The 25,000-nt window shown below is 46.6% G+C and overlaps 1 protein-coding gene across 3 annotated transcripts in view; it reads left to right on the top strand.

Annotated features, from left to right (window-relative positions):
• Positions 1-25,000, top strand: part of LOC134099050 (stAR-related lipid transfer protein 13-like) — a 102,398-nt gene that overhangs the window by 31,422 nt on the left and 45,976 nt on the right. For all 3 annotated transcript variants that reach the window (XM_062551736.1, XM_062551735.1, XM_062551737.1), the window contains one exon: positions 10,996-11,026. In XM_062551736.1, coding sequence (XP_062407720.1) covers positions 10,996-11,026 — 31 coding nt within the window. The remainder of the gene's footprint in view (positions 1-10,995; positions 11,027-25,000) is intronic.

Genomic DNA, 25,000 nt, shown 5'->3' on the forward strand with positions numbered 1-25,000 from the left:
TGTCTAAATAACTTCTTTTCTGATTTACTTTAAGACAAGGAGGTCAGCTGAAGTAAAAAATTAGTAGGCTGTCAGCATTTCATTAATGTTGAAAATGTTGAATTTTGACACTAATGACAGCAATATACCTGGATTTCACATTCATTGTATCAGATTTAATTGAATCAGCAACCAATTAACCTTTAAAGGGGTGGGTTTTGAACATTCTAACACAAGATTCCATTCCGCAACAATTCAACATTCTAAAATTCTATGTTGAATTCAATGAACCCAGACATTCTTTAGTTTAGAATGTTAATTTTCCAACACTCCAAACACACCGGTGTGACGGTACACTCTTAACATCATTAACACAATTTAGACAATATTATACCTTAAAAGTTTACAACCCCAATGCAGGGCCTTTTGTATCTTTCAAAACCTTTGCACTGCTCAGCATAGCACCATAGGATATATTTTAAAGCCAGTCAATATTATAGTATTCTATTAAAACCAAGAATATTTGCAAATTGCAATGGTGGATATTTTAGAATATATCATGAAATAAAGATGAAACTGTATGAAAATGTAACATTGCGACTGTATGGTATAGTTAATGAATTGTGATTTAGTAGGCTAAAGCTGCAATTCTTTGATTGAAGCTGTAGGCCTTTATTGTGCGTGCCTGTTGCTCATATAGCCTAAGAGAGCCGAAACGTTTTTAATGCTTTTTAAAATATAATTAGCGAGATCGTACCGCATTGAACACTAATATTTTGTCACTAGCAACCAGATCTGTGATCTGTCAAATACAGTTGCATGTTCAGCTCTGAACAAAAACATCCAGGAATTATTTCTACAAAACGGAAACATGCGTCCCGCCCGGTCGGGATGAATGAAACTGGCATGGGAGACAAGAGGCTATAGTTTAAAGTTTAAACTAGCCTGTGTAAACCTCAGACAATTTACAACACGTGAATGAATAGCCGTCACAAGTTGTTGTTAGCTGTAGGCTAGATGGCACAAGTATTTGTCACAACAAATTACAAGATGCAGTGGGCTATGCATTCATAGTAGACGAGTGATTAAAAAAAGAAAAGATAAAGCGCTCAAAAGTGTTATGCCGCTCATCCCACACATTTGGTAGATTCAACGGAGAACCATTCCTGTGAGAGTCGTCAAATCTAGCTAGGTTTAGGCTATTTGTGTTCGCAGTCACTCTGAGATATGCGTGGCAGTGGCACCTGACCTGATATCAAATACTCATGCTGAATGAGCGCGTCGCCTGTGCGCATAGGCCAACTCGATTTTGAAAAAGTTTATTTTTTTATGCGTTCTACAGAGAAGGGAGACTAGCGGCTACGGTTTGGAATGACATGGAGAAAACATGACAGAGTAATACGGCGAATATCACTATACATAATATATTTATTTATTTATTTATTCATTTATTTATTGAAGACGCTAGTTAAGGCGGCAGCCCTGTGTTGTTAAGGCGGCCGCCTTAGCAGGAAAGCGCTGCGGGAAACCCTGGGTCCATGAACTTTCAAGAAGTAGGCCTATTCTATGAAGTCAGAATGCTCAATTCAAATTAATTTGGGAAAGTATGTTGGCCTCAGTAAGTAGCGTAATTGTATTGTAAGTATTGCTGCTCAAATTTGACTGCCAATATTTATTCAATTATATGCATTTTATTTTTCACTAAGCAAATTTGCTTGCCTTCAAGGTTGGATTTTCCCTATTTACTTTTTGATATTACGGTAAACTGCCAATATATATTTGTTCTCCCTTTTTTCTCGAGTTTACCCCGGGTGCCAATATATGTGGAGGGCGCTGTGTGTAATTGCACTCTGTGGTAATACAATTGTTTGCAAAAAGGCAAGTTGTGTTTTGCTCAGACAGAGACATGCCTTCAGGACTGTGCTTCAGATGTTTGACTACACCAAATTATGTGTGGTTAGCCACTACAACAGAAGAATAATAGCCTGTTGTTTGTCAGCTAGTAAACCACACCTTTTCATTATGCCGTACTGCAAGACAGCTCCACTGTTCGGATTGCCCAAATATAGAATTTAGAGGACAGCAGATGTCTGTCATTGCTTTACACATGGGGTAAAAAAAAGGAAAGTTTATGCTCATCTGTCCCTGAATGAGGCTGGCACCGTAACGGACAGTGATGCATCTCTACGCTGGCATTGTGCCACCCTCGCACTCCCGCACAAGGACAGGCACACCTGACAGTGGCACGCTGAGTGATGTATGAAGTTGTCACCCGACGACGCCACGCCAAGAGGAAGATTGGCGAGCTGCCTGGGAGAGAGGCAGGTTGTCATTTGGACGTTTTGACAAGTTCACGGAACCACGCAGCAGAAATGCATCTCAGCAGTCAGGCTTTTGTTGAGGCCTAATTGATTTGGCAAGCTTGACAGTGCTGTTAATTTGTGACTGATTCCCTGTGTTGACTCTGTTTGTTTAGTGGACACATGCTGGTGTGAGATATTGTACGGCCAGCTGTCCGTAGCAGACAAGGACATTTGTCCTCACCATTATTTCACTCTGGACACTGAGAGCTCGTTTGTTTACCACTTTGTCTTCTCAGAATTCAGTGGTTTGAGAGATGCACACTTATTTAAAGAGACATGTTTTTGAATGGTCGTGCATCATTCCCTCAGTTTGCCTTGAGATGGGAGAAATACGGATTTCAATGTTGGACTTTCTGCTTTCAATGATGTAAAAAACATAATTTTACATCATTGAAAGCAGGAAGTCCTATTCATGGGTTTCATTGAAATCCGTATTTCTCCCATCTCAAGGCAAACTGAGGGAATGATGCATGACCATTCAAAAACATGACTGGTTTTCTAAAGATACAAAGCTTAATGCTAATCGGTGAAGTGTCCCTTTAACGTAAAGTAAAGTAACAAGGAGGACAAGGAGAATATATCGCCGATAAGTCCTCTTCTCTACAGGTCCATGGAGCAATGGTTGCCCTGTAACTGACCCTAGACAGATGGGTCAGGCCCTTGAGTCGTGGATCTGCCTGAGGTGTCTTCTTATGTGTATCATGGACACTCTCTGAATGTTTAACACTCTGTAAAGCGCCATGAGATGTGTCATGTTTTGGTGCTCTGTCGGTGAAATTAAATTTAATTAGAAAATTGTGACTCTCTTAGCGTAAGCAAGAATCCTGAATCTGGCAGGTCTCGGTCCAGTGTCTTGTACATGGCATGATGCTAGCATGTCAGATAAGCAGCAGCTCTTTGGACATCTGGTAATGTTAGCTTTTTTGAAACCAGCCTTTAAATCCCGAGTGATCTCTCCGACCAGGCACTGGAAAGGCAGTTTTCAATTAGTCAAGAGTCTCTAGTTTTGAAAAATATTCAAAATTGATGTGGAGTAGCTGCAGTCGTTTCTCATTGGAGAGATGCTTTAGCATTTAAAACCACTGGGTTGATCTCCACACCTGCTTTGTGTAGGTATGTGACCATGAGGTATTTGTGAGCTGTGAAAAGCATTTGAGTGCACACACCCACACTGACATTCTCACTGCAAGCACACACACACACACGCACACACACACACACACACACACACACACACACACACACACACACACACGCGCGCGCACACATACCCACACATGTGCACAGTTTGTCTGTGTTGCAACATGACTGGAACTCTCTTTATCTCCCTTCACCTGCATTCCAGCGCAATCCTCTCTCTTTTTCTCCCTGTCTGTCTCTCTCTTTCTTTCTGTATATTTTTCTTTTAAGACCGACGGTATTTTGCAATCAGACTTACAGTATGTATGTGTGTGTGTGGGGGGGGGGAGGGGGACGACGACACACAAGCCCATTATTCCCCATAAAGCACGCTCCTCTGAAAACAGACCTGGTGAGGGCCTAACCCGTCAGCCTGATCCGTTAGCTGGCTGCGTTGTCAAAAGGCCTCTTCCTGTGGATTCACCCCCACGTGCTTTCACAACAGACACCCAGAGCAACAGGGGAAAGAAGAATAGGAAGTGTGATTATCTTATCGGACATGACTAAAGAGGCCTTAAGGACAGAAAGTGAAAGAACACACAACTGATCTGATTTTTGAAGTTCCCTCTTACAACATGTCAGGATGGGTTTTTGGCGTCTTTCAGTGAAAAGCTGAAGATGTGCTAAATATAGCGGGAGTGGTTTCCCTGCTGTGGGGGGGAAAGAGAGAGAGCGCGAGAGAAGAGGAGAGATGGACGTGGACTGGGACCCCTGGGGACACATCTGGGCCGGGCCGAAGCCTTTTGGCTCCCTTTGAAACCCACGTTGTGGCCGAGAGGGCCTCTTTCTCTCTCCCCCCACCCTGCTCTCCTGACAAATCAAAAGCCCAAAACCCAAAAAGCTATTTTCTCCCTGAACAATTTGAAAAATTCTCAAATGACTTCTCTGTCTTGGGTTACTCCATTGTGTGTGTGTGTGTGTGTGTGTGTGTGTGTGTGTGTGTGTGTGTGTGTGTGTGTGTGTGTGTGTGTGTGTGTGTGTGTGTGTGTTTTCTTTCCTTCCATTAGGCTTTCTCTCTGTTTTGTTTTCTAATTTGATTTTGCTAAAAGTTTCTTTTTTTAGGTTTCTGTCTTGTTTCAACCCATTTTCAACTGTTTTTCTTTCTTTCTTTCTTTCTTTCTTTCTTTCTTTCTGTCTTTCTTTCTTTCTTTCTTTCTTTTTCCTTTTCCTCTGCACGGTTTTATTTTTATCCACCAGGACAAACATTACAGAAATGGCGAAATAGCTTTAGTCTAGCAGTCATCTCGGTGATGGGCTGGGTGTGTGGTTCAGAGCTGTGACCTTGAGGAGTTATCATGCCAGAGTAGCCCCTTGGGACTCCCCCTCAGCCTTATATGTGTGTGTGTGTGTGTGTGTGTGTGTGTGTGTGTGTGTGTGTGTGTGTGTCTGTCTGTATGTCTCGTATGTGTGTTTGGGGATTAATGTCTGTGTGTAGGAGCCCATCCATCCTGCCATATGGCCTGCTAGGCCTCCTCAGCTTATGTAATAGCGAGGACAAGAAGTCTGTGCTCAAGCTCCTTTTGGGTTGACTGCCATGGGGTATGACTCGGCTGAAGTGGCTCGGGCCAAATATAACAGAAGAAGTGAATCACGGGGGAACTCCGGGTCTTTGTGTGTGTGTGTGTGTGTGTGTGTATAACTCACACACAGCATTGTAGGAGAGGCCAGAACATGCACAGAGTTGGAGGAACAGCAGAGAAGCACTCAAGACATCCAGCACAAAGGTTAACGGATGTCTGGGCGGAGGGGCTGTGCAGGGGGTTGCTGGGTGTGTGTGTGGGCCCAGGTTACATAACCTTGTCAAATTGTATGTGACCCGTGTGTATTGTAACTGTGATATACACCTGATCGTGTCCTTAGGAGATGATCCGTGTCGGTGCTAGATACACTGTAGGTGTGTGGGGGGGGGGGGGGCTTGTGAATCTTCGAGGAGCGCAGTGACATGTGTTTTTGTGTTAGTGTCATTTCAGCGTTGCATGCTGGCTGCACCCAGTCAAAGCAAGAAGCGCTGTTGGAATGTCTATTGGGATAATAGCTCACAGATGAAACACTGTCAGAGTAACTTGAGCACTAGAGGAAGAGTGGAGACAAAGACAAAGAGAGCTTCGGTTTTTTGCTTGAGAGGATGTCTGTGTGTCATCAGTGGACATGTTCCCCACTCCTGAATCAGCCTCTTGTATTCTCTGTCCGAGTTGGAGTCGGTGTTGCCAGGTGTTGAAGCCAGCCCTGCGGTGCGCTCGTTATCATTGTCCATCCCCAACCCAGCCCCCCCCCCCCCCCCCCCTCCCCAACACACACACACACACACACACACACACACACACACACACACGTGCACACACACATCCAGACACCTTGACAGACTTGTGTGGTCGTGTCACTCCTCACCACCATCCATCCGTGACTCGCACCCAGCACGTCTTGTTTGAAGCAGGCTGTCAGAGGCTGACGAGGGCAGGATGCCTCCAACAGACCCGCATGCCCCCCCCCCCCCACCAACCAACCCAAGTGTTCCATCATGACCAGACTCAGGGACCATTGTGGTGCACAACCCCAGATGAGTGTTACTCACGGCAAAAAGCCTGCTGACTAACACAGACATGACACTCCGCACAAACAACAGCCCTCAGTGATTGCGAGCTCAGCCTCCCAAAAAAACTTTGGTTTCTACTTGTAGTGTATCCACTTGGACCTGTATAGATTGGCTTTTTCCATGGGTGGTGTGTTTGTGTACAGTATGTGTGTGTGCATGTGTGTGGTATTTTTTTTTTCTCTCCACAAACCCCAAACTGTTTTGTTTTTCTTTACAAAAAAAAGGACCCACTCCGTGTGCTTTATCTCCGTGGTCTCTCGCACAGGAAGTGAAATCATCCGAGTCAAGTGATTTAGATTGTTGTGAATGGTACGCGCCGCGTGCTGCTCCCTGGGTGTTTTTTGTGCTTTCTTAATAGTGTCTTATCAGTTGAAATGGAGGTCAACATGCTCTGGGGAGCATGACGTAAGGGATGAGGCAGGCCTATTTGCGCTGAATTCAGGCAGGCTTTTCCTTCTCTTTGGTACTCAGGCAAGGCAGGAAATGGCCCTATTATTGGGGGCCAAGCAGCGAAGCTGCGAAGGCACCCATTGTTTTTCTATTTGTTCTTATTATTATTATTATTATTATTATTATTATTCTGCCATTGAAGTCAATGGCAGCCCATAGAACCGACTGGTGAAAAGTTATGAAATTTTGCACACTGATAAGGGACAATCTGATAATTCATGTGACCAAGTTTCATGTCGGCAGCTCAAGCCCTCTAGCGCCACCAACAGGTCAAAGTTGGACTTGCGTTCACGCACGTAACTTTTGACCCCTCTGGCCAATATTCACAAATCAGGTATCTATGGAATCCTTGGACCTGCCCGAGTTCAACGCACCCTGTGACGTCATTTTCCGCCTTGATGGATTTTCCGCCATTTTGGATTTTATCAAAAACACTTAAAATGTATTGGAGGTCACAATTTTCGTCTGATTTTCACCAAATTTGACACATACTATCTTCAGACCAAGACAAATACAGGCCGTGGTTTTCGTCTTCAGAACTTTTACCGTTAGCCCGTAACAGCCAATCGAAATCCGTGGCGAAGCCGCAAAACAGGAAGTGGGCTCATATTTCAGCAACCCTTGCACGCATCAAAACCAAACTTTGTGCATGGACTCAGGACCATCAGGAGGAGGCTCAAGAAATTTGGTGACCTTTGACCTCTAGGGGGCGCTGCAATTAGTAAAAAGACATTTTGGCCTGTAGCTGTTGATTTGTTTGGAATTTAAACTTGCTACTGGTGTCTGGTTATACTGTGGGAGGTCCTTAGGCTGACCCAGCTCAATTTGTGACATCAACCTATTTGATTCGGCCGCCATATTGGATTTAATCAAAACCCCCTAAACATTTCCACAGGTCACAAAGTTTATCTGATCTGCACGAAACTTCACACAGATGATCTTCAGCCCGAGTGTAATATAGGCCTTGCTTTTCGTAGTGATGTCTTAAACCGTTCTCCCGCAACAGCCAATCGAAAATAGCGGCGAAGCCGCCAAACAGGAAGTGGGCTTGCATCTCGGCCAATCTTGGGTTGTTTGACATGAAGATTCTTGTGACTGCTTAAAACTATATACCTGACTGAACAGCATCGAGTTACCGTGGCAACTCTGGCCTTTTTGTCCTGCCTGCTTGGCCCCCACATTGCTGCTTGCAGCTATATTTAATCTGTGTTTTTGAAGACGGTGACCAGAGAGTGCAGATATGTAATGAAACTCTAACCCTCCTCACAGAATCTCCCTGTCAATACACAGGACGGGCGCATTGTGCTTAACATTAGTCATGTCTTATCCTGCTGCTGTGGCAACACACTCTCAGGTTCTGGGTGTCAGTGTACCTATTGAGGAGCCATTTGTGGCCAACCATTCAGATATTTACCTCCGTCAAGGAGTTTATGTTTTCATCGGGGACCGGTGTTTGTTTGTCTGTCTGTTTATTAGCAAGATAACTCAAAAACTTATGGATGGATTTCCATGAAATTTTCAGGAAAGGTCTGAAATGACCCAAGGAAGACACCATCACGTTTTGGGAGTGATCTGGATGCAGGATTATTTTTGATTAAAGGATTAATAATCAACATTGCGCTATAAGGCTGTTATTTTATGGAGGCTGTGATGTCACAATGGCCTAGGCCAGCTGCGCTCGCTAAGATCCCAGAGTAGTTCCCGGGCTAATCAGAACACCTGTGAATTCAATGGTCTCAGGTTCTAATGGTGCATTCCAGACAGCATTTAAACTAGTGGGATGTGGGATTTATCCTACCTCCAACTACGAAAGATGCACTGGAACGCCTGTCGAAGTGGGAGTTCCTACTCGCGAACTCGTATGAGCTCAACCTGCCCCGACCTCAACAAAATGAAGTGGGAGGATTATGGCGGCGCCCATGGAGACATGCTCCGTGAGGGGTAACTTCAAGGAATACGCTATAAACTTTAGAGTAGGGTTGTTTTAGACACGGTAATTAACTTGTTCTTCATATTATGACTTAAAATTGTGTCAACAAAGAATACAACGTATTGTGAAAGTAACGTTATAACGTTATACAGTTAGCCTAGCCTAATATGCTAACGTTACAACGGTATGCTAACGTTACGGCGGTCACCCATGTTTTCTAAACCTCCCACTCCAAAATGCTTGGAACGCTTTGAAATGGGAGGTAGAACCTTTCAGGTAGGGTAGGTCCCACCTCCCACTCGTTTGGATGAGGTCTGGAATGCAGCATAAGCATACAATCTGACTCTCCCTGAACTACACATCCGGTTGAAGTGTTTCCTGTGTGTCAAAGGTTTTTTCAAGGTGATTGCATGAAAGTGTTAATTATTTTTGGTGCAAATCCCAAATGTGGGGGGAACTAAGGCGCTTGGCGGAGGTCTGCGCTCTCAGAGTGCTTTTCTAGTTTGTCTTTGTATTATTTGCAACTTTAGTCACAGTATGTTGTTTACATGTTTTTTTTTCTATCTCAGGGCTTGAAGTAAAGTTTCAGATAAACGTTGTCCTCCTTTTTTGTACCAAAGATGTAGACGCATACATCATTTCTGTCCAACCCTATTATCTGAAATTAGGTTTCCGTACAGCGGTTAGACTAAAGATAACATTAGTGCCAAGACACCAAGTAGTACATCTGTCGCCATCCAAACAGGATGTATTGTATATGACGCACCCTCCCTGATGTATGTCAGAGTTTCACTGTATAAAAGCTCTGTTTACCCTACAGAGAAGGATGGTGTACAAACAAAGACAGTAAATCATTATGGAAAAATGTGTGGTGAAGTGCGTTGTGTGTGTGTGTGTGTATGTGTGTGTGTGTGTGTGTGTGTGTGTGTGTGTGTGTGTGTGTGTGTGTGTGTGTGTGTGTGTGTGTGTGTGTGCGCGCGCGCGCGCATCTCTGAATACATGACAAAGAGGGAGCAAAAAAGACCTTGTAACATAAACGAAAGTGAGTTCCCAGACAGCATGCATATACATTTTCCTGATAATGATCATTTATTGCCTTTCTGTCATACGTAGATGAAGTGTGAGTATGTAACACAGACAAAATTGTCTGTGAAGCAGACAAACCAACCGGTTCTGACTTTGAGCCTCTGCCAAATCTTTGGATTTGCTGAACACATAGTCCCAGTGAAACAGGGTCAAAAGCCAAGATGGACTGAATGAGAGTTAGATAGGGAGTGGGAGGAAGGCGGCGAGACAGCAAAGGAGATATAGAGGCTGAGGGTGGTCTACAGAGAGAGAGGGAGAGGGAGAAAGAGAGAGAGAGGGAAAGAGCAAGTCTCTGGAGGATTAGTCATGGAATGTTCAACATGACCCCTCTTTCTAAACAAGTAGCACTTTCTCATCGGGCAGAGGCCTGGCCACCTTAAATCACACTCATCCTAGGTCAAGCTTTATGGAGGACCCCTGGCATAAACTCAGCAGCTAGGTGATGGTTCCATCCATAATGGCTGGAGACAGGGACCTGTTCTCCTTGAGGGCTCAGCTCACTTGTCTGTCTGTGTCTGTCTGCTAGGTTTATGGGGATAAGAGTTTGGGTGCCAACAAAGGTTGGTGTGTGTGTGTGTGTGTGTGTTGGGGGGTGGTGTGTGTGTGTGTGTGTCTGTGTGTGTGTGTGTGTGTGTGTGTGTGTTGGGGGGGGGGGGGGGGGGTGGTATGGAGAACTCATGTGGGATTTATAGAACGAGGCAGCCTATAGATTTATTGGCAGCCACATCAGCTGCTCTGAGTTACATTGTGTCATCACTGTGGAATGTGATTTCAGTTCAACCAGACTCAAGGAAGACACAAGCAAGGTTAACAAATGTTTTAATCCATGGGAGGATTTACGAAAGACATAAGCAACAATGAGACAGAGTCTTTGGCATGGGCCCCGTCCTTGGTCCAGGTCTTTGAGGGTGCAGATCCTTGCTGGTCCTGCCAGGACGGGACAGAAGGCGTCGTGCCTACCCCCTGGGCAGCTGGACAAGGGCCAAAGTGGTGGTGGTGGTTGGGGAAGGTGGAGGGTAACGTTGAATATCGGCACTTGAAAGCAGCAGGACAAGTGCATGAGCTGAATCATTATAAAGACTGATGATGACTGGCGATTGGTCTAGAGAAATGAAAGAATGAGTGATGAGTAGCATTAGAGTCTTTCTGACAGAAAGTAAGCTAGTGCTTCCATTTATTTCACATAGGTGTGGTGCTCTCTAATATCTTAAAGAAAGTGTGCAACTTCACTGAAATGGATCTCTTTGAAAAAAAGCAGGCAACACATTTTGTGTTATGCTTTGGAAAACTCCCAGCCGTTATTTTCTATTATCCCACTAGTTTTGGTCAACTTTGTCTTTGTATTTTTTTAATTGAGTGTTCATAAATTATCCTATTGTTATTTGTGACAATATTTCTGTTTCTTTTTTTTGCAGATGTCCACCAAAAGGAGGAACAAAGGCACAGGTACGTCTGGGCTATATGATCCGTTTAGGCTTTGTGTTTGATGCAATGCTAGAGTGATCCGGAATGTTCTAAAAATGTGGCATTGTGTCAGCGTGTTTGAGAACGCTCTGGAGATGTGGGCACATAGGATAAGCCTTAACGCATAGGGCGTCACATTCCGCTGTGTTTAACATTAAACGTTTCAGCTGCAACAACACTGCAGCCTCCCCTCGGGCTTGACTGTGACACATTGCTTATCTTATCACACATCTGATCAAGGGGAGGGAGGGGGGGGGGGGGGGGATGGGGAGGGGGTTAGATTCGGGTTCAAGTTGAAGTCTTACCTGCCGTGCACCTGGTGGACCCGTCGGTTTCTCACTGTGAGGGATTGCAGTGGAACGTTGCCCAGAGGAGATCGTCTCCAACAAAGAGCAGCTCTGTGCAGAAGTGTCAGTCTTAGGCCTCGGACACGACCAGTGAATGGGAGGAAGGAATCCACTCGCTTTAACAAAATTAAACCATCAAGCGTGGCCATGAAGGCCTCATTGTGAGAAGTTGTCAGGGGGGGAAAAAACGAGTGAAAGCTTTTTCTCTTTCAGGGCGGCTTTTGAATTGTATTCCATAATTAGTTGAGCGCAAACGGTCAAATCAGGGGTTATTGTCTGAGGGTCTTTATTCTGGATTCGGTAGAGATCTTTTTTCATTATTCCGTTCCAAGAACTCTGGGCAAAGTGTCAGACTGGCCGCAATTCAGATGGCGCTCTCTCTCTCTCTCTATCCCAGTGAAGAGAGCTATTTTAATCTCATTCTGCACTGACTAGGAAAGTATTGTGCATCGGAATATTGGTTAGTGGACGGTTCCATTTTGAGTTACTGTCAGAGCCGTTTCTTCTGTCCTACGACACCCACGTGGCACCTCTGCTGGTGTGGAGCAGTGTGTACTGTACGTATGAGTGTGTATCAGTCCTCTTGTCCTCCATTATGTGTCTGTAGCCTCTTTTTGTCGTTTAGTGTCTGTGTGCTATACATCTCTCTCTCTCTCCCTCTCTTTCTATCTTTCCTTCTCCCTCTCTCTTTCTCCTCTGTCTGGCTATGTGAGTGTGACAGAGTCCGTCTGTGTGTGTGTGTGTGTATGTGTGTATACGTGTGTCTGTCTTATGGGTGACTGATGGAGACAGGTGTGTGTGCTCACCCTCGGCCTGTGTCTAGAGAATGCGGAGGCGCACACACACACACTCTCATTTTTTTCCCCCCTACTCCCCTATTTTTACCAGGCTACTTGGCGGGCCTCGGTTTAAAATTAGGGTGCATGCCAGATCATTGTTGCTATTTTGTCTGAGGTGAAATATTTGGCCCCGACTGATATGGCCCCTTGGGGCAGCTGCAGTGTTGTTGGCAAGGCACTTGGGGGTGGGGGGGTGGGGGTGCCGGGGATTGGGGGGATGGGGTGCCATTTTGGGGCTTGGGTTCCACTCTCACATGACCCGTGGAGGGCACGGTCGCGCGGCACAAATGTACGTGGCGGCGTGGAGAGACATTCCTCGCGGTCATGCGTTCAGGCCATCGGTCGTTAAGTTTTAGTCTGTGTGGTCCGGCGGCGGCTGCAGCAGCAGCAGCAGCGCTTCAACGGTTAAAATTGATTTCGGGACACCAGGTGGTGAAGGAGAAATGGCCTCCTGAGGAATATAACTAGCGCTCTTCAAGGCCAAGAATGGATCAGCACACACACACACACACACACACACACACACACACACACACACACACACACACACACACACACACACAGACACACACACAGACACACACACACACACACTACAGCTCAGCCTCACTGTACTAGCTCAGGTTTGAGGGAAATGGCTGTCGGACTTAAAAGAGATCCGTTTTCATGGTTGATCTCTATAGCAGGTATGACCCTTCACAACGACTCAACAATAACCTGTAGCGCCGCTAAAACGGAAAACGGGCATAATGGTCTCCCGGCTGCTGACAGCACTAATAAAGACGGTGATGGGAGGTGACCGGGGGACGCTATAACCCCTAAAGACGACACTCCGCAGAGCAGCGTCCGCGAGGTATACAGTCAACCCCCCTCGCAGACCTCACAGCTGCGCCGGAGGGACCCGATGATGTCACCGGCTAACAGCCGCAGATGTTTTGCAGACCCCCTCGTCCGGCCGGCCGGCAGGCCTCAGTCTCTGGCAGCCCTATTATGACATTCCCCAGCAGAGGAAAGCAGTCTGCCCTGCTCCGCTCCCTGGTGGCTGGGGGCCGAGGGCTGGGGCTGCTATTGGTGCCCTGGCTCTTCACAGGCTAATCCCGCCACTGACACAGACAGAGATGGGGCTGAACAGCAAGGCAGATGCAGCAAAGTATTGCAGTGGACCAAAGGTTTGAGAGGCTTTGATGAAAGGTGCTGATGAAAAGGATGGCAGTTGAGTCTGAATTTAGATTCATTTGTCTGCAGTAAATGTCATGAACCAATGACATATAAATGGCAGACAGGCCACTTTTGGTAATTTAGCAAATAAATCTACCTTCGAAGCTGTCATGAGATAATTGCTCACTCTGCTGAGCAGAAGTGAAAATAGCCCTCACTGTAAAATGTCAAGCTAAAAAAAAGTCAAAGGGTTCTGTGGAAAAAATAACATTTCTCGACTTTATCGGTAAAAGTGGCTAATCCTTCAATGAACCTCACTGGTAGAGCAAATGTATCAGCGTTACACATCCAGCGGGTGTTTATTTACGCTTTGCTGGCGGGATGTCTGAGTGGCGCTCGAGGGTCAGGCCTGAGGGGTCGCACGTGTCCTCACCTGTCAGTCTCCCACCTCCGCTGGCCGTGGCGGCGGATCAGATGTGTGTGTGGATCAGATGTGTGTGTGTGGATCAGATGTGTGTGCCCTTACCCCTTCGAAAGGCACACAAGGCCCACTGCCCCTCAGCGCCAGACCCCTACCGAGAGGCTGGGAGAGGGGGCGAAGGGAGCCGGGTTCAGTTTTTGGATTCTGTGGGATAATGAGCGCAGAGGTTTGGTTTACAACCCCCAACCCCCCCCCCCCCCTCCTGATATTTAACCCTCAGTCGTCCATTCCAGAATGCAAGTAGCCCGTGTGGATGTCTAGACGTAGGATAGATGGATGAGATGGATGGATGGATGGATAGCCAGGGCTCCCTCAGCTGGTTCCCTTCCCTAATAATGGCAGTACAATAACAATGGCAATGTATGCATGGTTACCATGGACACCAATGTAAAGGCAGCTAAGGTTAGCTCCAAGGTCAGCATTCACGGTGGTTAGCCTGTCAACTAATAATCTCTCAGAAGAAAAAGAAAAGAAACTTGAGTCGTGTACAGGAAAAGCACCGAGTCCCTTTGAGCCTCTCGCATTTTTTTTCGTTGTTTGTTTTTCCCTCCCTTTTAAAACCAGATCTAGAAGCCCCTGTAGTTCCATGCTGAGCTGCATAAACACTGGAACCAGGGAAAGTTATATTTGCCCTCCCACTTAGTTTTATTTGGGGGAAATTTCACTCATGGCAGACATGTATTCCTCCTTGATAATCCCCCTTATCCTAAATGAAGGATAGCGTACTGCGTCTGTGATCAAGACAGGAGCCTGGGCTAACTTCTTCAGTGTTTGATTGACATAATTGCCAGGGGCTTAAGGGGTTAGCACAAACAACTGTCTGGGAATCTGTTTCCTTCGCATGTGTTTAGTCTTTCTGTCAACCCGAATTGGCTGTTAGTGTCTGTCCACTATATTCAAAGAAAAATGTTGTGTGTATAAGTTGAGTTTGTGCGATGGCAGTGTGAGATTTTGTGCTTCTTTTTGTTAAACATTTACGCTGTGTGTACCAACAAAGATGAAGAGTGATGAAGAGTAAGTGGGGGAGAAGTAGATTCTCAGACAAAGAGAGAGAGGGAAGAAGAGAGAATGAAAGAAAGAAAGAAAGAAAGAAAGAGAGAGAGAGAGACTTGTCATGTCTGTAGAACACAGTTGTCATACACACAGGCAGTGGCAGTCACTCAAACGTCCACTCGAGCACCAACTAGCTGCACAAGCAGCAGGCCTCTCTTTGTCATGGAAAGCACTCACCCCCTTACCCCCCAGCCCCCAGTCCACCCCTCAGTCCATCAACAGAGCCCTGGTCCCACAGAGGCCAGCGTGTCTGCGGGGCCAAAGCCTCCGCGGTGCCCCAGAACTGTCAGCTCGACCCAGTGGATGGAAGGCCTCCACTCCCTCAGTATTCAGTGGAAACAGCACCGAGGCTCCAAATTGGATTCCTGGATCAGATTCAAAGCTTCGCCAAATAATTGATGAATTCTTCTGCTTTCTCATATGCTTTGAGTCTGTCACGGAGCCCTCGTAAAATGCACTTTGCAGATACTTTCAACAGGATTCTGTGGACTTTTTTTTTTGCCCGGTAATTCAAAAAGGGTATTCGTGAGGTCAGGAGCTGATGTTGAACAAAAAAAGGCCCGGCTTACGATCTCTCTTTTAGATCAACACAAAGGTGTTTGACGGCATAAAGAAACCTGTTCTCAGTTCCGCACACGTCTACAGGGCCTTAGATTGAGCTGGAGCCGCATGTCCCAGATTAGGGCTCCTTATGCTGGCTCTCTATGCTGGCGTGGAGGATATGTGTCTCTGGAGAACATCCAGCATGCCTGATCAGGATCAAGAGTGAATTTGTTGTTGCTGCGAGCAACATGTGGTAGGAAAATTGGACGCATGCTAATTATAACACGCTGAATTTTAATTGGAACAAAGAAGCCTTTTCAAAAACTTGATCGGGTCACGGCTAGTTAAGATTTAATGGCCTTGCCTGCAGATATTTATGGTGACACATTTTCCCCTCTCTTTTAGAGTCTTTACGGTGGGATATTTTTAAGACCTTCCCTCTCTTCTCCTGTTTTCATTCATCTCTGTACAGCAACACATTCTTTTCCCTACTCTGTTATTCTTCTAACCCCTTGTGCTTGAAACGTGTGTTTGTTTTAGGGGCTTCGGCATTTGTTTTATGGTATACCAAATTAAAAAAAATGAGCCATCTTTACCCCCTCCTCCATTTGTAATGCAGGATTGAGTTGCGCGCCATTGAGCGTAATTTCGCTAATGGACTGTGTATGGAAGCAACGCTCCTCCGGGGAGCAGTAATGCTCGGCATTAATCTGGACTAACAGGGCCGCTGTTGGACCGCTGCCGGTGACTTTTCCCCCAGACTCCTATAACAAGTACCAGTGTCCGTAGCACCATCCATCTCCTCGTGGGAGAGTTGGCCGCGCTGAACCTATAGCTCCACGCTCTAAATCACCCAGGCCGATGCTAACCATGACGTACCCGAGACTGTTATATAACTGCTAATGTATTCCAGCATGCTTTGGCCCTCATGGAGCTCTGCTGCCGCGCTCTCTCCCAGCGCTCAGCAGCTGTTCCCTAATCAGCCCCCTCAAACTGCCACAAAACCCCCTGTCTCTGTAAAGCTGGGCTCCTTCTTGCCCCACCAGGGTAACCCCCAAGTCCCCCCACCGTGCACTTCCCAGGGGCCAATGAGAGGTCCTCGTGGACAGCTGTGGTCACTCATAGGCGGGGGACCACTGGAGGGGCCCCCAGATTTGATAGTGTCTGGTCCCACGGATACAAAGTCTCGAACCTGAAGCATAGTTTGAAATGTTACAAAAGGTGTCTGTTCATACTGTGCTAACTCACCCCCACGTTTTGATATATATCTACTGTACAGAGCTAGTGGGAGAAGTGGATTCATGTTGGTTTTAGATTCACAGCAACAGTTTTGACCCCAATGCAGCGGCAACGTTTTGTGTTATTTGTGAAGACCTCACTAGACCCACAGACAGCTACAGTATGCTGTAATGTTTTTTAACGCCGAAATGTGATCAGTATTGTGTTTTAGACTTCAGACCTCAAGCAAAGCGTATAAAAGTATTGGACTGTTAATTGTGTGAAAAAAAACATGCCTGTGTGTGTGTGTATGAAATATGTAATGCGCAGCAGAAGCGGGGTAGGAGGGAAAGGCGGCCCATAAAAATGTTCAGTAAAACCTTCCATAGCTGGTTCTGTTGGTGTTGCATTTACTGTGCAGGCCTTGGCTCCACGGTGGTCCGTGTGGTGGTGACTAACCCTGCAGTCAATCCCAGTCAATAAAACCAGATGGATCTGGACGAGCGTGGCGCTGGAGCTGCCCCCCCCGAGTTTGCTGTTGAGGAAACTTGCCATGTGACAACAATAATAATAATGCGATTATTTTCGTCCCTCCCTTTTGCCCGGCGCGGAGCCCCGAAAATCGGTGAGCTCATGTGTTTAAATTTGGACGCGGTGCGGTGGAGTGGCCCGTGTGCAGAGGGGGCAGTGGGGGGGCAGGGGGGGCCGCTGCACTGGCATGACGAGAGCATGAAAGATTCCACATGTGGAAAGACGGAAAAATTACTTGTGAGTTTTTCTGACCGCTTTTGGGGCCAGGCTACTGTTGCTATGGAGAGAAGGTAGAGAGGGGAAGAAAGAAAAAAAGAAAGATAGATCGACAAAATACCACCCCGCAAATTCTCTGAATTAAAGAAGTAGATCCTGAATGCGAGTGTTTAGGCGTGTGCACGATGCTTCCATCAGAGAACAGTTTCATCTTGATTCCATAATGGTATTTGTGGTGATTTAACTAATTATCATTACATAAGAAATCATCTGTACTCACTAAACGCCTCAACTAAAACAACTCCCCTTCCGGCTTTGTGTGCCAGCAGCCTTTGATTGTTTAACAGTAACACAGTCGTTTTGTCATTATCTCATGATGACAGAGAAATCCTCTCAACACTTTCAATCACATTTAGCACAAATGTGCGGGGCAGTTTCTCCAACTGCCAAAAAAATGCCTTCAGCAGAACCACTGAGTCCTGATTCCATTTTCTCTGGTTTGCTGAGTGGCTACTGAGAGGGACAAGGAAAGCCGCGAGGAGCTATGTGAATAGCCCACTGACGGGAGGGCTTCATACACAAGCGCTGCTTCTGAAGACAGCCCAGCGCTCTCATCCTCTCAGCGTGACTTCACGCGCCCTCTCTTTAGTCCCACAAAAGCACAGGACCATCTGACGCGGCTCCAAAAGTTTTTTTTTTCCCCTCCGGTCGGGTTTATGGATGGCCCGTTCTTCAACCCCGTGTTGGGATCCATCGTGCGGGCAGCCCCCTTTTGCAACATGCAGCATGCGGTTGCACAACGCGCCACCAGTTGTCTGTTGCGCCTGCCAACTCAAATTTGTTATTTTTCCTCCTTTCTTCTCCCAATGAGAAACAGCTCGGTTGCGGTTGAATTGGGGGTGGATGGGGGCACGTTTTGAAAGCTAGTCTGGTTATAACCCTGTTGTCAATCCCCCCCTTAGTTTCTTGAATCCTTTTTTTAGAGAATGGGCTCTCAGACACAATCAGAGCATCCATCTCAATCAGAATTGCTGTCCAGTCTCTTTATGAATCCTCTGCAGGCCTCGGTAAGTAGGTGTAGCCGAGGGACAGTGGGCAGGTTAACCGGCTCTATCCACTAACGCCGCCGGCGCCTTTGTGTCTTGCATATGTGTTTGGCAGCCTCAGATGTGCACAATATACTTTCGCGCCAGGAGACAGGAGTGTGGAAATCCAACAGACACGGCTTTCTAGTCGGGGGGAATGTCCCGTGTGGCAAGCACACACGTGTACACGTGTCTTTAAGTGTGTTTACGTATGGATGTGGTCGCCAATGCTCGCTCTGCATAAGCTGCCAGAACTTATCCACCAATGGGAGCTGCTCTCCGACGGCTAACCAACGCTCCCCTCTCATTCCTGCACACACCCCCCCCCACCCCCACCCCCCCTTACTCTCAGCCTAATGCCACACTGTACCCAGATGTTTGTGCAAGGGGGTGAAAAAAAACAAACTCCTAAAAGGCTCCTACTGAGATGGCCCGGTGCCAGATTCCTGGTGCCAGTAGGCAAAACGTCCTTTTGTTGCCGCTGAACACCTTGGCACCCCCTGGCATCATGACAGCGGGCGCCGCCGGCCTCTGCTCCTCGCTAAAAGCTTTAAGCAGGAAGCAGACCAGCTGCTCCAGTACCCATGGCATTTCAGGACAGCCGGCCGCCAACTCCGGTCCTGATTCAGGCCTGTTCCGGCCCAGAAGCGCATGCTCTATCTCTGGGGGTGGGGGGGGTCGGAGGGGTTGGCGGAGGGGCGCGGGGTGGGGCGGGGGGGGGGTTCATTCCACACCTGGTCTGTTTTCTTCTGGTTGTAAAGAGGCGGTGGACTGGAGCCGACTGCCGAGGGGGGAGGGTGGCTTTTCTTGTGGTTTGGGAGCTGATTAAACAATTTAGCCCCGGCAATCAAAGCGCAATCGAATGGAGTGACTTAGAACAGACTTCCTGCTCGCGAGGGGTGCCATGTGGCTCTCCGCTCCGCTGTGCCTGCTTTGGAATTTCAGCTCCTCCGCGCTCGGGGTTTTTATGACAATACCCTCACACTCAGTAGGGGCATTGTTAGTGAATGCCTAAGGGGAGTTTTAATTAGGCCCAGAGCTTTTTTTTTTTTTTCAGCAGGAGTGTTGGCACTCAGGCTCAGGGAGGTGTAAGCCAGCATGGCTGGCCCAGTGCAGACCAGTTAAGCTTTATGAAAGATAGGTCGTAAATAAAAATGTTTGGACGTTTTTGTTTTTGATGGACTGTTTTACGTACGTGATGTTCCACTCCTATTTCTTCCTGCTCTGCTCTCATCTATTCAATAATGAGTAGAAGTAAATGTGGATGTGTCTATGTACCGGCTCATGAAAGTGTATTGCTGACCCTGGACACATCAAGCACATGAATAGAAACACTGCAACGTATAAGTGATATCATGAACCATGGACTTTGATCACCTTGCAAATATCACACTAGATATGCAAAGGAATTATGTGTCAACTGAGCATGTTTAACTATGTGTGTTAGTGTGTGTTAGTGTGTGTGTGTGTGTGTGTGTGTGTGTGTAGGTGTGTAGGTGTGTCTGTCTGTGTGTGTGTGTGTGTGTGTGTGTGTGTGTGTGTGTGTGTGTGTGTGTGTGTGCTGTATAGGGTAGTGGGGGTATTCTTTGATTAAGACCACTGCGTGACTGTCACCCCAGTGGTCAACAGTAGGTGTGAACTCTGGACCTGACCTCCGCGTCATTACACTGTCAGGACAGGACAGTGCTCGGTTGTGGGTGTGGCTACGCATCTGATGCCTTGAAAGGACTGTAAAGCATGCATGTGTTTATCTAACACACTTGGATGAGTGTATGTGTATGTGTATGTGTAGGTGCATTTACTGGTGTGCAAGAAAGTAAGACTTTTTGACAATCTACTGTATGTATATTTGAGGGAAAAAATCAGCTGCTGTGAACCAGCGAAAGACAGAGAGAGAGAGAGAGAGAGAGAGAGAGAAAGTGAGTGAAAGAGAGAGGGAGAAAGTGAGTGAAAGAAAGAGAGAGAGAAATGATGTGAGTGAGGGGATACAGCGCTCGCTCTCCTAATAGAAGCCAGGTGTTGCAGGGACTGTAAATGTTTTCCCATGGATTTCTTGTGGCTTACTGAGCCCCTGCAGACTTAGTCTTGACAGCATTACATGCTTTGTCATACAGTTCATCTGCAGCTCTAAAACAATAGTCAGCGTTGTGCTCTCTCTCTCACTCTCTCTCTCTCTCTCTCTCTCTCTCTCTCTCACTCACACACACACACACACACACACACACACACACACACGGATACTCACACACCCAAAGTCACTTTCACACAGATACACATGTGAACACACACAAACCTCAAGCCCTTTCCCCCACATTTTACGCTAACATCAGGCAAGGCACATACATAAACAATCACACACTTTCTTTCTCTCTCTCTCTCTCTCTCTCTCTCTCTCTCTCTCTCTCTCTGTACCAAATTTCCCTCACGGGATCAAAAAAGTATACTTACAGTATATACTTATATACTTTCTCTGACACACACACACACACACACTCTCACACACACACACACACACACACACACACACACACACACACACACACACACACACACACACACACACACACACACACACACATTCACCATGTCATACACATTCATCTCCTTGCACACTCATAATCCTTCCAGTCCGCATAAGCACCAGAGAACAAACGGTCTGTCCTGTTATCGCCTGGAGAATCTTTACCGGTATAATTAAATGCAAACACTCATTAGCTTACCAAGTTGACACAAGTAAAACAAGCTCAGCCCAAGCGTCTTTATGCTGGGGGGCTCAAACAGATCACCCAGACCCCCCTACCCCCCACCCCACCCATCCACCCACACAACCTTCGTCTGGGCCCAGATACACACCACATGTGTTGCTCCGCTAGACTAATGGAGACCTGGTTTGGGAATATGCGCTCAGGAAATTTATAGTGCATGCCTTCCTTCGACAGGCCTTTAGGACAGGGTGCGGGGGTGGGGTGGTCAGAGAGAGAGAGAGAGAGCGAGAGCGAGAGAGAGAGAGAGAGAGAGAAAAATCCCCAAGCCTTGTTTCCATTAGTCTGTAACACCCCCCCCCCCCCCACCCCAACCCCAGCCCACTGATTCCCAACCCCCACCCCCAGTCAGGCGAGAGGGACGTGTGCCCAGTCACAGCGGATCCACTTCGCACAGACGTGGGGTTTCCCACAGCGAGGAACCGGTCAGCGCACCAGACGAGATGGGAAACGAGCTGGAGCGTTTGCGAGCAGAGCAGAGCAGAGCAGAGCAGTCACAGGTTTTGGATGAGGATGGCCGGCGGCCAGAGCCCTCTGAATGGGGCTTCAAAAAAAAAAAACAGTGAAAGGAAAAAATAAGTGGCCAATAGTGGCTTGTCCAAAACCAACAGTGTAACATTTCCTGTTTGTGTTTGTGTCTGTGTGTTTGTATGTGTGTAGTGCTAACAGTTATATTAGGTTAGTAGATTCTTGGATGTCTGGGTTCATAAACATGGTGAGGTGTCTGTGTCGACTGTGTTTGTGTCTGTGTGTTTGTATGTATGTGTGTAGTGCTTGCATTTATACTTGGTTAGTAGATTATTGGATGTTGGAAGCAGGAGCAGGAGGTTGAGTACATACTGTATATACATGCCTTTATATTTGCACATTCATACATTTGTGTAAATGAGTGGATACTTCTATGTGTTCTTCTGTTGCTTGTGCATGTGATGTTTGTGTGTGTGTGTGTGTGTGTGTGTCTATTTTTTCCTCTATGTGTGTGTGTGTGTGGGAAGCCTCCCTGACGATGACTAATGTTTCCTGTCTCCATCCTAGCTATTACTTCCTTTGTCTGATCTTGAAAGCAGAACAATTGTGTATTTGTGCTGTAGTCCACATTTATCAGCAGTTCAAGTAACTGCGCTTACGGAAAACTGTTTTTGTAACGGAGACTCAGAATGAGTGCAGGGGAGTGAAGGCAGTGAGTCAAGTGATTTGGAAAGTTAAAGGAGGATGGGTAGTAAAGGTCGTGGTCGCTTCCTCTTTCCCTCGGACATCTGTGACCGTTTAACGGTATGGAGTACATTAGTTCCCACTCTCGTTATTGCATCGGGGCGGCACTCCAAAGCCAAAGTGTTGTTTTGCTGCGCGGGGGTCAAACAGGGTCCCGTTTGCCATACAGCACTTCCTGTCTTTGGGGGTCCATTGAACAAGAACAACAACAAATGAGAAATGAAAACACTGTTGTGAAAACTCACATTAGCTCCAGCTAGTTCCCCCCCCTGGTAGCGCGTCGACTGGCCGTGCTGGATCAGTCATGGCCCAAGTCGGGCTTGGATCCGTACTTGTGCCGGGCGCTCTCCGGGTCTGATGTTACAAAACATGACAAGCTCCAGCGTCGACTGACTCATGGCGTTGTGAAATAGTTTTGCACAAGAAGAAACTTCCAGGGACTGACCTCACCTGGTATGATCTCCATCCAAACTGTCCGGCCAAATTAAACACCATCACCCAAGGGGGGTGTGTGTGATTTTGATTACGCTTGACCTGGCTGACTCGAGCGACACTCCAGTCGGTGACAGTTGTGGGCTAACGGGGTCATTCTCCACGCCGACATGTGCTGTTGTGGTCAGTGTGATCCAGGAGGACAGGTTGCTTGAGAAGAGGGCCTGAGTGTGCAGTTTTGACTGTGCAGCAGCCGTGCGGTGGTTACTCTCTGTGTGTGTGTGTGTGTGTGTGTGTGTGTGTGTGTGTGTGTGTGTGTGTGTGTGTGTGTGCGTACGGTCTGAACAAATGGGACCCCAAAATAGCTGGGGGGGGGGGGGCTGTGTCCAAAGAGCATACTCTCAATGTGAACAGAGAGAGACAGAATCAAGACATTCCATTGACAGATTTCACTCACACACACACACACACACACACGCACACATGAACATGTGTGTGCACGCACACATGAACATGCGTGTGCACGCACACACGCACACACATCTCAGACAACAAACTTCACACTTAAGGTGATCTACAATTGTTTCCCCAACCAGTATACACTGACAGTGAAAATGGTTTGATAGCTTTTTTTCCCTTTGCCCCTTTTATTTAGCTTTTATTCTGTATTCCTTTTATCGTTGGTTATATTTCTGGTTTGTATCCTTCTCTGAATATTTTTACACACTTCCAAAAGTGTTTTTTTTAATCATCTCAGTCAGATGTCTTGTTCCTCTTTACACACTGGATGAATGTGTCACCAGAGCAGAATGCTATTTTTGTGTCTGACACAGACCATGATACAAAACGCAAGGCTTGCCTGATGGACAATTACATTCTCATATTTCTCGGGTGGATTTGCTGTATGTTTACACAAGTAGTCCAAAATAGAATATATAAACAAGGTTCTCTTTGAGGGGTTGGGGAAGAAATGTGGAAAGGTAGAAAAAAAACTGCCCAAAAAGAAGGAATTCCTTCTATGGTTGGTCCCATGTGAGGGGAAATGTTTGGTCTTGACCTGTGACCTTTGACACTTGAACTGAGGAACGTGGTTCGGCCCCATTGGTGTCCCGTGAGGTTTTCTAATCAGACATCCCATCAGCTCCCCTCTCCCCAAACCATGACTCAAACTGCCACAATATGGACCTCCTAAATATTTACATCTTGATCTTGTCCTCGACCCTGCCATTGGGTTGAATAGATTAAGTCATTGTGATTTAAACTGGCACATTAGTTCAGATATTTGTAATATTACACTTAAATTGAAATTAGTTATTTAAACCCATGGTGAGATTTTGGCATTGCATTTACAGCTCTTAAAATGTATTTTCTTTTCACCAACAAGGAGAGAGAACTAAATTCCCAAGTGCCAATAATAACCCTGCACTCCTCACTGTTGGGTTTTGTTTGTCGTTCACTTAATGCTAAACAGATACGCTTGGTGACGTAGAGCATTTATCCATAGTACATTAACTCGAGACAACTCACGGTCATTCGTGGAAGAGATATCGGATTTAACCCATTAACATCCATGGTCATTTCAATGTAAACATCATTTAGGGTTTGAAGAGAAACACGCCAGGAAATATTTGTTTTCCTAATGGCCTTCTCCTCTTAGATGGAGGCTTTTGTTACTCACACATTTCTCCGCATTGCCGGGCGACGTAAATCACCCGGCAATCAGCGGGTCGGGATGAGGTAACGCAAGACCGGCGCAGCCGTTTATGGAGAGAGGGCAACCAGAGGCCAGTACAGCTTCATTCATTAAGTTGGCTGTCAGTCTCTGGGTGTCTAAGCCCCGTCCAAATGAGAGAAGTATGCCTCTAATAATGCCTTAATCCCCCTGCTTACCGCTGAATCAGTTGGTCTCATACATGTAAACTAACCCTCAGCTGAGAAGAGGAACTGATGGAGACATGAAGTTTTGTTAACTTATTTGTGTCACAGTTTTGGCAGGCTTCTCTTAAAGCTAACCATGTATTGTATTTGCAGTGATTTTGCAATGTGAATGTCGAATATTGATGTAGTGTAACCTACATT

Source organism: Sardina pilchardus, chromosome 13 (assembly GCF_963854185.1).
Source record: "Sardina pilchardus chromosome 13, fSarPil1.1, whole genome shotgun sequence".
Classification (NCBI taxonomy): domain Eukaryota; kingdom Metazoa; phylum Chordata; class Actinopteri; order Clupeiformes; family Clupeidae; genus Sardina; species Sardina pilchardus.